The sequence below is a fragment of the Marmota flaviventris genome, chromosome 10 (genome assembly GCF_047511675.1).
Source record: "Marmota flaviventris isolate mMarFla1 chromosome 10, mMarFla1.hap1, whole genome shotgun sequence".
NCBI lineage: Eukaryota > Metazoa > Chordata > Mammalia > Rodentia > Sciuridae > Marmota > Marmota flaviventris.
This window is the reverse complement of record NC_092507.1, coordinates 849880-863235: the sequence shown is the minus strand read 5'-3', so window position 1 is coordinate 863235 and position 13356 is coordinate 849880. Positions and strand designations below refer to the sequence as shown.

Here is a 13356-nt window from a genome sequence, read left to right as displayed (position 1 = left end):
TGCAGGGAGAGGAGCAGGGGGAGGGAGGGGGAGATGGAGGGGAGGGTGGAGGAAGGAGGGAGGGTGCAGGGAGAGGAGCAGGGGGAGGGAGGGGGAGATGGAGGGGAGGGTGGAGGAAGGAGAGGGTGCAGGGAGAGGAGCAGGGGGAGGGAGGGGGAGATGGAGGGGAGGGTGGAGGAAGGAGGGAGGGTGCAGGGAGAGGAGCACAGGGAGGGAGGGGGAGATGGAGGGGAGGGTGGAGGAAGGAGGGAGGGTGCAGGGAGGGGGGAGGGAGGGGGAGATGGAGGGGAGGGTGGAAGAAGGAGAGAGTGCAAGGAGAGGAGCACAGGGAGGTGGAGGAAAGGGAAGGAAGAAAAAAGAGGAACGAGAAGAGGACAGAGGCAACAGAGGTGGGAGAGAAGTAGGGAAAAGAGGAGGGCAGGGGGTCCACCTAATCAGTCCTGGAAACCAGAGTCAATAGGTCGAATTACTCTGCAGTGTAACCAAAGTGCTCCCCAGGGGCAGGAGCAAGGGGAGGAGGCGGACTGGGCAGTATGGCCCAGGACTGGGGGCGGGCACTGCCGGCAAGGTCCCCAGGTACACCAGGAGGTGATGGCTGAGCTGCACTGGGGCAATGCTGGAGGGTGTGGTGCCCACCCACCCTGAAGCCCAGGGTACAGATCTTAGGACCAGCCCCAGCTTAGTGGGTGGTTCCAGGAAGGGAAAACAAGTCTCCTGGTAGCTAACAGGTGTTCCACTCAGAATGGCTGGTCAGGGCGCTCTGGGGTCTGAAGACACCACACCAGTTTCCACTCTCCCCTTTCCAGGCCCGAGACAGAACTGACCTCCACCCTTTCAGGTGGCGCTGGAAGGTCAGGTCACCAGAAATCCCTCTTCCTTCTGGCTCACCTCCCCACCCCCACCCCCACCCAGGTGCATATCAAAGGGAGAGGCACTAGGCTGGAGGGGCCCCGAGGGTCCCAGGGAGAGACAACCAAGTTTCCACGGGAGACCCAGGGGTCAAGTAGCCCTTGAAGCCCAACCTCCTCAGAGTCAGAGGGCACTGCCCAGGAGGGGGACACCACCTGGGACCACAATATCCCACCACCTTTGTCCACTCCTCCCAAGGATGGTCCAGGAGAGGAACGCTTTGCAGGACCCCAAGGAATTTGAGAGTCCAGTTCACTGTGCTCCCCTCCCAGCAGTGGGGACCGTCTCATCTTGGGCGCCCACCATCTCAACTGGGGTTCCAGGAAACACAACAGCACCGGCAGAAGGAAGAAGCCAAGGAGCCGGTGCTCCCCACCCACTGTCTACACGGGGCGGTGACCGTGGGATCCCCCCACCAGAACCAGCCCCTGGCCCCGGGGGGGGGGGGGGGGGGGGGGAGGTGTGCTGGCCGCATTTCACAGCTAGATCGGCGGACTACAGGGCGCGGTGAGCGGACCAACTCCAAAGCCCCCTTCCAGTACACTGAGGGGTCTTCACCCAGTCCCCAGTGCAAGTGCCACCAGACCTGCCAAGGACCCTTTTCCCACGACTACGGTGGCTCAAGGCCATGGCCTTCACCTCAGTCACGGGCTTTCCTTAAACTGAGACGTCTTAAACCAGGGACTAGTTTACAGTTTTCAGTTTGACAAAAACTTTTGAGTCCTTACGGGTTGGTGGCCTGACGTACTTTCCAGTGAAAATGTCAACAACTGTGACCAGGGCGGAGGAGCGCACAGCAACGCCCGCCGCCCGCGTCGCGGGGTCCCGTGCGGCAGGTGCCAGTCCCGGGAAACCCAGACGCTGGAGGGGGGGAGAACGGCCTGCAGGGACACGCGCCCCCCCCCCCCAGAGCCGGGCAGGTCCGCCCCACCCCGCCCTGCCCTGCGGGTTTCCCGCGGGAGACGTTCAAGGGCGTCCGGACCGCGGGATCGCCTGGAGACACCGCCTGCAGTGTCAGGACCTCCCGGGACCCCAGGGGCCGCGCCCCTCCCTCCCTCCCTCCCGCGCCGCCGCCCGCAGTGGCGTCGACCAGGCCTCCCGAAGGCCGCGGTCCAGCCGCTCGCGCGCCCGACCGTCGGGTGCCGCGCGCTCACCCGCCGTAGTGCACCTTCAGGCGGACGCGGACGCCGCTCCCGTCCATCTTGGGGCTGGACCTGCTGGGCATGGCGCGCTCCGCCGGCCGCCGTCAGCGCCGCGCCCCGGACACTCGGGCCATAGCCTGGGGCGCCTGCCGGGGACAGGGGCGCCAGGTGGGGCGGACGGCGGAACGCGGAAGGGGAGCGCGCGGCAGGGACCGACGGCGCGGCCCCGCCAACTCCGCGGAACTTGGGCGGCGGGCGGGGCGGGTGGGCGCGGCCGGCGGGTACGCGCAGGGGCAAGGGGCGCGCACGGAGCCCGGCGTCCGGCGGGAGGCGGTGTCCGAACTTCGCCGACTGGGCCAGGCGAAGGCCAATCCGCCGGGCGGGCGGTCCTGGGGCGGGGGCCGCGGCACCTGCGACCAATGAGGGCGAGGCGGTGCCGCCACCTGGGCCAATCCTCGGGGGACCGCGCGGCCGCGGCCCAATGGCGCGCGCGGGGCGGACTACCTGTCGGGCGGGGCGCGGCCACCTGCGGCCAATGGGAGCGCGCGCCGCGCGGCTCTGCCCGGCAACCGGCGGCGATGCGGACCTCTCCCGGGCTCCGGGGCCACCCGCGGCCCCCGACGGCTCTCGGAGCCGGCCAGGGTGGGGGCCTCAGGGCCAGGGTGGGCCTCGCAAACTTGGACGTGCACGTTCTCGGCTTCCGCCCAGACCTAGGCACTGAGTGCAAACTCGAGCCGTCCGCGCTAACGAGCCCGGGCGACTGCGGCTAGCGCGGGTCAGCGGCGCGGGTCTGGGGTCGCGAGTGGCTCAGGAGCGCGGCCCGAGGGAGCTCCGCCTGCCGTCGTCAGGCGCGGTCCGCAGTTCAGACCCAGGATCCGTAAGGCCGCGGGGAGGACTCCCAAGACCCCAACCCCGTGCTTCCCCTTCGGAATCTAAGCTCCCAGGCAGGAAAGAGTTATCTACACTGGCTGCCTCTGCTCCAGTTCACTTCTCGACCTGGGCAAATCCTGGACAATTGGAAGGACTTCTCGGTCGTCGTTTTCACCTCACAGGTTCTCCTGGTGCCTGCTTGGTGCCAGGCACTGGGGTGACCCTAGAGGACTGCACGGATAGCCCCTAGGGTCCTAGCACTTCCTGGAGATGAGCGACGTGCAGACACCTATGTGCTTACTTGGGGTGAGCTAAGATCTTCCTGCCTATCCTGGTAAACTCTCGACAACTGCCACCTGCCCACTTCTCTGTCCCTCTGTACAGACCTGCCTAGCGCCCCACACTCGGTTTTCCCACCTAAGATACCCCTCAGATCTCTCACACAAGCCCCCCTTCCCCGACACCACTGACTCCCACACTTTATTTTTTAATTTATTTTGTTTATTTTTGCAGAAGTGGGATTGAACCCAGGGAGCTCTACCACTGCGCTGCATCCCCAGCCCTTCATATTTTTTTCTTTTGAGGCAGGGTCTCACTGGCGGCAGTAGCTGGGAACACAGGCATGCTGGGAGTCTAGGTGGGTGTCCCCCTGCACATCTTAAATACAGCTGTCCTCCTCAAGAGTCTGGCTTCATCTGATCTCTGACTTTGGAGGGGACCGTCTCTCTCCAGATGGCCTCCATCCGTCCTTCCCCTAGTCACACACCCTTTCACTGGGAGCCCCTGGCCTCAGCCATGCCTCTCACACACTACATGCTCCCAAGAGCTCCCTCAGCTGCCTGTCCGCACCTCCGTCAGTGCCAGCTCCCTCCTGAAGTTCGAGGGTTCACCTCAAGACCTTGGGGTCTCCTTTGGCCCTCCCTCCTTCCACCTGCAAATCCACGCCACTCCACCTTGCACACCTGCCAGAACCTAGCCACCCACCACCACAGGCTCGGTGCTGGGACTGTTTCCTGTGCTGCCTTACCACATAAGCCACTCCCTGGTGCCCTGTGTCCAAAAGCCCCCACGATCCCCATTGTTCTTGGATGACAGCCAAGTCCTCAGCATGGTCTACAGGTCCTCCCGGACTTGGGGCCACAGAATCCTCTCTGCCTTCATTTCCCCCTCGCTCATCCTGGCTTACCCCGCCACCTGGCCTCCTTGCTGGCTCTGGCCCAGGACCTTGCAGTGCAGCCCCCACTCCCAGGAGCGCCTTCCCAAATATCTGCCAGACTCTTTGAGTCTGTGCCTGACATACCCAATGGCCATAGGAGCAGTCTGTTCCCCTGCCTGGCAGGATGGGGCAGTGATGGGCAGCAATCAGCACCCAGGAGGAAGGGGGCCTGCTGGCAGAACCACCCCCTCCCCCTGGACCAGGCCATTGCCAGGGCTGTGGCCTTGGCCCCCGGGCCACCCAGAGCCCCCTCTGGCCATCCAGAGCCCCCTCTGGCACTAGGCCTTGATCCCTTCCTGAGGGGCCAGAAGAGAGAAGGACCCTAGGGGGTCCTCTGGTACCCTAGGACTTCCCCATGGCTGTGTGATTGAAGGAGACGTCAAGGTCCCAGCCCTGATGCTCCTGCCCTCTGCAGGCAGGTGGGTCAGCCAGTGTTTCTTTCTGTCCACTGGACACCATTTCTCAGACATGCCCCACCCAACGCCCCGTTGGTCACCCTGGCCCATGTCCAGCCCTGGAGCTCTTGATAGTCAGAGCAGCCCTTCCTGGGTGAGGGGTCAAGGGGGCCTGCTGGGAAGCTAGTTTCCAGGGTCACTGCTGGCCCCCCAGTCCAGGAGGGAACAAGGGAGGGGCTGCTGGCTGCCCTTTGGAGAGTGAAGCCTCAGTTTTCTATGGGGCTCCGAGGAGAGGGCACCTAATCCAGGAGGAGGCCTCGGTGGGGTCCCATCCTGTCTTGGACCACGTCCAGCCCTGGAGGGGGGGAGTCCTGTGCAGCTTCGCAGAGGCTCCAGCAGAGGGCTATCAGGAAAGCCTGCCAGGCCTCGCTCCCAAGCCTCCACCCACCCGGCCCATCCTTCCTCTCCTGCAGGGTGGAGGCCTCCCATCTGCATTCTTCCCGCTGAGGAGACCAGCAAAACAGGCCTCCGCCCTGGCCCTGGGGCCGCCTGGAGGAAGAGGGACCATGGCTTCCGGGATTCCAACAGCCCCCCCCCAGCCTGGAGGCCCTCGGGGCTACGGGTGCTGAGGGACAGGCAGGCAAGCTCACAGGACACGGTCACCAGGGTCACCATGTTGCTTGGCAACAGGCACAGTGTTTGTTCCCAAATTTAACACTCCCCTGTCAGGCTGGAACCCTGTGTGTCCACCTGGCCTCTCTGGCAGCTGGCTCGTGCTGGAGGGTGTGAGTGAACAGGTTAGTGTCCCTAGGGACTGCTGGAGCCAGCCTCTAGGGCCTCAGGCTCTGTCCCCACAAGGGAGGGCAGGGCCACCACCAGCTCCACCCGTCACGCCCGGCCACCCAGGAGGCAGTCTGTGGCTTAAGAGGTTTCAAGGACTCTGTAGGGGCCTCCCAGGACAGGTGGGGCATGGAGGTGACCCTTGGAACCTGCCAGGCGGGGCAGAACCCGGTGAAGAAGTGACCTTTGGAGCAGAGAAGAGCCCTGGAGGGGCATCCTTTCCTTAGTCTTCAGATTTCACACTCCCCCAGGTGTTGGGAGGGGTCTCAGCAGGTGACCTGTGGTGGGCAGAGGGCAGAGGACTGGCTCTCCAGTGGCACGAGGCTTACCCTCCGGCTCCCTCTGGTAAATGCCCGCAGACCCCCACCTGTGGGCACAGTACCCTTCCACGCAGGGGACGCCAGCCTGAGGTCTCCTGGTCTGTCCTGGGGCAGCCTCCTCAGACCCTGGCCCTTCCTGCTCTGCTCGCTGAGGGTCTCTGCTCTGCCCGAGTGCCGGCCCCTCCAGGCAGAGAGCTCGCCCTGCGCCTCTGCTGGCTCAGGCTGGGATCCCGGGTCCTCTGTCAGGTGCCAGTCTGACCCCCCTGGCCACAGGAAGGGCCGGAAGGTCTACTGACAGTGCTGGGCGCTCACAGCTGACGGAGGGGCCGGGTAGCAGATGTTTCCTTTCTGTGTCACACATCATGGGATTTGGAGACGCTGGTTCCAGTGACAACACCCGCCTCGTCCCTCACTCATGCGGTGTTGAGGGCCTGCGAGGGGGCAGTGTGGCTAGGTGCACCCACGAGGCCCCTGCCAACGTACCACACAGAGCTGCAACATGGCAGCTCCGCCAGGGCCAGGAGACCCGTCCTGGAAAAGAGGCTGCTTCTGGGACTTGAGATGTGTGCCCGAGAGCCCTGTGGCAGGGGAGTCCTTCTGAGGGGGCCCACAGTGCACGCGGGCCTCAAGCACCTGTGGGGCTGCAGACGCCTGCACTCCCTCTGTCTGTGGGGGTCCATGTGTTTTCCTCTGGGCACCACTTTGGCTTTCTGCCCGTGATTGGACACATGTGTCCCCTTCAATCCAGGCTCCCGGCCAGTGCTGCTGACCTTGGCGGGGCTGGCGTCCACCTCTTGGTGCTGGAGGCCAGGAGCCTCCCTTTTTCTCAGCGAGTGCAGTACCAGGCTTCCCCAGGAGGGGGCACAGGAGGGATGCTGCTTCTCCACAGTGGTCCCTGGGGCCTGGATCCGCCCAGCTGCTGGTCTGGGTCACAGGGGTGCTTTGTCTCTGTCCCCCTCTGACTGACACTGCACAGCCCTGCCTGCCTGGCCCCCAGCACAGGTGTGTGGGCTCTGGTCTCCTGCTCCCAATTCCCCCATCCCGTCTTTGGGCTGCTTCCGGCCCCAGCCTGGACAGCAGCCCACAGACCCCCACCTGTGGGCACAGTACCCCTTCCACGCAGGGGACGCCAGCCTGAGGTCTCCTGGTCTGTCCTGGGCAGCCTCCTCAGACCCTGGCCCTTCCTGCTCTGCTCGCTGGCTGCAGGGCTTCTGGTTGTCCTTTTGCTGAGTGTCTGCGAATTGAACCTGGACCCTGGATCTGAGCGCCTTCCTGTGTGTGTGTCCTCACTCTGTCCCTGTGTGCTGGACTCGCCGTGTGACTGCACTGTCCGCCCGCCCTCTCGTGTGGTCAGCCTGGAGCTGCACCCAGCCGAGGCAGGAGAGCCAGGAAAGGCTTGGTCTGCCCCACCCATGGGTTCGAGAGGGGGTGGCTGACAGGGTCAGTGGGGCTGGGGTGCCACGAACAGCTGGCAGGAAGGGCGGTCTCTTCCCCCTCCGTCCCCACGTGGGCTGTGACCGCCCTTCTTCCTGAGGGTGTGGAAGTCCTGGCCCCGTCCTCTCGATGACACTGAGGGCCAGCAAGGCTTTCCGCAGGCTGGGCCGTGACGTCCCTGCCAGGGCACATCTGCACTCTGCTCTCTGGGTGCCAGCCTGTGAGGCGAGAGCACGGGACGGACGCTGGGCTCCCGGGCTCCAGATAGGTGAGGCCAGGAAGTGGCCCTGAGGTTATTGAGGAGCCTGCGGAGCCGCGTTGCCATGGCAATGCTGGCGACCTCTCCCGGCTTCTCCTGGTGCTTCAGCCCCAAGAAGAGTGAGGCCAAGATGGCGGGAGATACAGCGCGGGATGCGGTGGGGAAGGCCTCCAGCTCCCTGTGTCCGGGCGGCATCCTCAGGTCCTGGCTGGGCTGGGCTGTGGGGGAAGGCCCCCCTACCGCCCACCTGGGACTGTCCTCCAGGGAGCAGCCACAGGGGGCCTGGAGCCTCAGCCAGCCTGACAGGGTCCCCTCTGGGGACCACCCCAAGAAAAGACCTGGAACACAGACAGCTCTTGTAGCACCAGACTTCGTCTGCAAGCCGCTGTGTGTCCAGGGCGGGAGGCCGCTGTGGACGGCAGCACATGGGCACACACACCCTGGAACGCACTTGAGCCAGGAGGAAGCCCCTCCACCAGGACAGAAGGAGGCCACTGGCCCCAGCGAGGGACAGCCGGAGGCTCTCAACCCCACGGCCTTGCTGGCTGGCTCTTCAGGCGTCCCCCTCCTTAGAAAGCATCCCATCTTCCTCTTGAGAGAAGATCCCCAAACTTCATCCTGTGACCACTGCTGACCCTTCCCCTGTCAAGCCCCCTTCAGGACGGGACCTCATTCAGTCTTCACTCCGCCTCAGAGAACATGTACCCTCACTGCAGGGTGAGGTGCTGCAGCTCTGAGACACAGCCACCTTCTCCGGGTCCACTGTGGGCGTGTGGGGCACGTGCCTCAATGCACCGGTCCACGAGAGCTGTGTCATCGGGGTGACCTGAAGTAACCCATGTAAGTCTGGGCTTCCAGGAGATGTCACCCAACCCTGCCCCAGCACCTCCTAGAAGTGGGGAGTCCTTGATGGCCAGGGAAATGGGGCTGTGGGGCCGGCCCAGGCTGAAGACTCAAAGCTCGGGCCAGCCCACCCAGCCAAGCCGGCTGGCCAGAACTTGTGCCTTGGGCTGTCCAGGAAGGACCATGCTGAGTGAGAGGATACCTTGAGTGGCCAAAAGCCTTGCTGAAATGGCACAGGCAAGTGGGATCTTCTCGGGAGGCTTCTGCCGACCTGGGTGGGCAGTCGGCTACCCTGGACCCCCTCCCCCCACCTGCCCAGGAGTGCTTCCCCAGCCTTCCTGGCCTGGGTTCCTCGCAGGCAGCGTGGGCCACTCCGGGTTGAGTGGAGCCTGAGGGGTACAGAGCCCTGCAGCTCTGGCCATTGTGAGGAAGAGGGCAGGTGGCCTTAGTGAGTCTCAAGGTCCTTCTGCAAAGCTGAGCGGGGCTCAGATGCCGTGGGGTTCCATGGTGTCTCCCCCAGCTCCTGTGTCCTAGGGAAGGGCAGCTGGACTTCAGCCCTTCCCAGGATGCCAGGGGTGGGGCAGTGTCTGACATCACAGGACCTGGAGAAGAAGAGGCCACTCACCTTTTCTTAATGGACACAGGGAGAAAACAACGGGCGTTCTGAAGCCACGACTCACACTCGTGCTCTGGGTCCGTTCAGCTGCTGCTCAGGCACCCACAGATGGCCCCTGGGTACAGGCAGGGGATCGTGCAGCCCAGGTGGGCTGTGGGCCGGGAGAGGGCTGCCTGCTGCCCGGAGCGTCATGTGCACCCACCGCTGACCCCACGGCTGGAACTTTGTAGCCCTGTGGAGGGTCTGAGATTTTACCAGCTGGTCTGCCCCAGTCGCGTGGTCACTCCTCCCAGCTCAGCAAGCACATGGGCACATCTGCACCAGGCCCTCTGCCCACAAGCCCCACCGGGGCATGGTGCTACACAATGGGGGACCAACCCTGAGCTTAAGGGCTCATGAAGTTTACAGTGGGCAGCAAAGAGCCCACCCTTTGCCCTGGAGGGCGAGAAGTCCAAGCCTTCTGTGCCACCGCCATCCTTGGAGACCAGCGCAGAGCAAAGCTCAAGGTGTGCAGAAACACCCCCGTGGAGCACTCTCCCGGCAAGCGTCACAGCCCCTACAGGAGCCCGGAAGTCCCTCCAGGAGCGGTGACTGCCCCTTGCCCCCTCCCCTATTGGAAGGTGACCCCTCTAAGTTGCTGCCTGGGTGTCCACTCAGCTCCTTGGCTTCTGCACGGCCCCAGCCTCTTCCCATGGTCCCTCCCTTGTCCTCGGGGAGCAGGGGACACACTCCCTAGAGGTTCAGGCTGGACAGTCCCCCACATCCCCACCATGGGGCCCTGGAAGACGGGCAGATGCTGCCCTCGACATCCACACCCTGCCTGCACACCCTGACCTTCTGGGGAACTAAAAGAACCCTCACAGTGTTTGCTGAGTCCATTGAGGTGAAGCCCCTGAGGGAGCAGTTGGGGAGAGGTGCCCGCTGGGGGCTCCTCCTCTGCCTTCCACAGTCCCAGGGGCTGTGAGGGGCCTTCCCAGCTCAGGGACCCACCTTACCACACCATGAGTCTCCCAGAGTCACGGAGGCCGGCTGGACCTGGGCGAGGGGTTGAAGATAATGGGCAGCCTGCAGAGGCCGGGCCTGGCTGTGGGCTAACGTAATCCACCTGGCCTGCTTTCTGCCCCCCAGATGGGAGCCTGGGGCCACATGAAGAAATAAGTGACAGCTGCTGGTGACAGCAGGAGCTAGACTCTGCTGAAGGTTCTTTTCCCAGAGGGACCCTGCTATAGCCACAGTGGCCCACAAGGAAGGGGCCTGCTGTGCAGACTGGTGTTAGTGCCCTGGAGCTCCATCATGGTGACAGACCCCTGAGAGGAGCCCACCAAGGGAAGCCTGGTCAGCCCACGGCGCTGGAGCCCACCGTGGCCGGGAGCCTGTGGCAGAGCAGAGCTGCCCACCTTAGGGTAGCCAGGAAGCTGCCCACCTTAAGATAGCCAGATCCCCATGTTCCCTCGAGGGCGCACCCCAGTGACAGCTCGGAGCTGCAGCCTCGGGGTGGGGGGACACAGCTGCCCGCTGCAGCCTTCAGGGGCTCTTGCTCCTTCCTGCCTCACCCCACCTCCTGGTCACTTCCTGCAGCAACTACGGCCCACAGTTCCCACCTCGGGCTCTGCTTTGGTCTGTCCTGGGACTAGACTCTGGTGGGTTCTGGGGCCAGCTTGCCCACTAGGATGGTGACATGAGGGTCCTGATGGCACCCGGGGTGGTGACAATCGGCCTGCAGAGCCCTTGCCACACCTGGGTCTGAAGGCCGTGATGGCCCTGCGGGGGTGAAAGCTCTCCTGGGGGGTGTGACGACACTTCTCTGGAAGCCAGAGGGCAGGCAGTGCTGAAAACCAGGCCCAGGGACTGACCATGAGTGGACCCTGGGGAAGCCTCGTGGGCTTGACTGGCGGTCTCCTGGCAGTGGGACTGGGTCCTGGTGGCTTGGCGTCATCTATGAGAATCCCCTGGGGATGGTCCTTGGAGGCGAGGAAGTGCCCCCCCCCCCGAGACTGAGCTTGGTTCTCTGTGGTCACCATAACAAGTGACCACAAACTGGGTGACCAAAGACAACACAAATTCATTGTCTCGTGGTTCTGGAGGCCAGAAATCTGGGGTGGAGGGTGGCCAGGGTGATTTCCTGCAGAGGGCTGTGAGGGGACTTGTCCAGACCCTCCCAGCACTGCTGGCCATCTTGGTGTTGTTTGGCTCACAGGAGCGTCCACTGCTGCCTTCATCCTCCCTTGGCCTTCTTCCCATATCTGAAGGACACCAGGGTTGGACACCAGTAGTGGTCTCATCCTGATGCAGGGTGACCTCATCTTACCCTTCAAAGACTGTCTTCAAACAAGGTCACCTCTGCAGTACCAGGGTTAGGACTTGGGCATTCTTCGGGGACACTTTCCACTCTGTGCTTCTCTTCAAGACCTGCCTTCTCCCCTGCGTCCCGACCCGTAGGTGGGACCGAGGGCCTGCCTAGCCTGTGCAGGGAGGGGAGGGACAGCTGCTGCTGCTGCAGAGCTCCGTACTGGGACGGGTTTACTCCACAAGGGCAGAGTCCCCCGCTGTGGAGCCCAGGCCCTCACGGTAGGAGGGGCCAAGTCGAAGTCTGGGAGCAGCCCTCGGGGAGTGGAGCTGGTGGGCAGGTGCCCCCAGGGTTGGGGCCTCTTTCCTGAGCTCTCCTCCACACCCCTGGCTGCTCCTGGGGTCACCCTCCAGACGGAGCCGGATACCGTTCCCCCAGAACCTCTGAATGACTTTACTTAGAACAGGGTCTTTGCAGGTGTAGACGGTTAAGAACACCCCGCTGAAGTGGGTGAGCCTGAATCCAGGGGGAGGTGCCCTGGCGGGGAGGCCCGAGACAGATGCCATGGGTGCTGGAGGCAGCAGTGGGGCGATGCCCACAGCAGCAGGAGTACAGAGGCCCGGCCCAGGTGCTCCCTGGAGCCTCCCCAAGGGGCCACCCCTGCCCCCACCTGGCTGTGCAAGTTGCAGCCTCCAAAGCTGAAAGAATCAGCCTCTGCTTCAAACCCTCCAGTGGGAGGCACTGGGCTCTGGCAGCCCTGGGAGTGCGATCCTGGCCCCCACGTCAACTCCCTGCACCCAACCCCTTGCTAGGCTCTGTCTAAAGGGAGCCGGGACCAGGACACCCCTCCCTGCAGTCCCGGCTGAGAGAGGGGCGGGGAACGAGGCTGTGTGTGGTTGGGGCTTGTCCTGCCATTGCCTTGGGAGAGGCTGGGTGCTGTCTCCCCCCACCCTGGGCCCCTCACCTCCATGCCAGGGAGGTTCAGAGGTCCCTGTTCCCAGCACACATCCCCACCTCCGTCAGAGCAAGAAGCCACCAACCCCAGTGACCTGTCCCTGCCAGGATGAGATGCCTGCCTGCCTCCGCCAACTGCCCCAGGTGCCCCCTCCCTGCGCTGGCTCCTCTCAGCTGCAAACTTTGATCCGCCCCTGGCCTTCAATCTGCTCCTCTCATCACCACCGGAATAGAAGCCGCTGTCTGAAAAGCACCAGTCCTCCCTCCTGGCCTGTAAACATGTGGGCAGAAATAGCAGCCCGACGCTGGAGGGGGAGACTGCTGGTGCAAAATGAGGCGAAGCTGCAGCTCAGTGGGCCTGGCTGCGTGGGAGCCCAAGGCAGCCTCAAAAGTGGCTTTAAATAGCTCCCCGTGGGTACATGCCGCAGAGCTGGGCAGCCTGCGGGTGGCAAGGAGGCAGGGCAGAGGTGGGCGCTGGGGGGGCGCCTGGCATTGCGGGGGGGGTGGTCAGCCTGTTGGCCTCTGGGTCCAGATGAGTTCAGCAGCTTGGTGAACTTGAACCCACCCCTTCCCCAAAGCCCCAGAACTGGCAGCGAGTGACCCTGGCCACCCCTGGGAGAGAGGAGGCAGTGTGGACCATCTGGAGCTCGGGCCCCCACTCCGGGCAGCTCTCCAGGTCCACAGAGGTAGAAAGCAGTCACCATGCCGAGAGGCCCCGAGGTGAGACAGGAGCTGTGCCTGGACCACATGGGGCCTCCCTGTTCTGTGCCTCCCCCTCCATCAGGAGGTGGCCTGGAGCCCCAGCTGACCCAGATCCGGCTCTCCTGCTGCTTGGCCACCTGTTCCCTGCTGGCTCTGAGGCCCATTTCCTATCTGCAGCTCCTGGTCACACCGGAGTCCAGCCCGTCCCAAGCCTCCCAGCCTCATCCTTACTGCAGGGCAGCCAGGGCAGCCAGGGGGTGTGCAGGGGTCCTTGGAAGTGAGGGTCTCAGCTGGATGCAGAGTGGCGAGCCAGGCCATGGTCTGAGCAGAGGTACTAATGCCCTCCTCTGCCCCTTGGGAAATAGCTGGACCCCGTGTCCCTGGCAAAATGTCTGGGCCAGAAGGGACCCCATTACCCTGCACCTATATGGGCCTGGGGTCCTGAGGGCTGTTGGTCAGCTCACACGGTGGGCAGTGGCCAGGGGGCACTCTTATGCTCCACAACTGTCACCACCAAGCACCCCAGTGTAGTGGGGTGGGGGCCACCAGGAGGATGACCAAGGGCTAGT

General features: G+C 63.9%; 1 protein-coding gene across 1 annotated transcript in view; it reads right to left on the bottom strand.

Moving 5' to 3' along the window:
* Prkcz (protein kinase C zeta) overlaps positions 1 to 2134 on the bottom strand; it is an 84741-nt gene extending 82607 nt beyond the window's left edge. Inside the window, exon 1 of the mRNA XM_027947606.2 lies at positions 2064 to 2134. Within this exon, the coding sequence (XP_027803407.1) occupies positions 2064 to 2134 (71 nt within the window). The remainder of the gene's footprint in view (positions 1 to 2063) is intronic.
* Positions 2135 to 13356: the final 11222 nt, after the last annotated feature.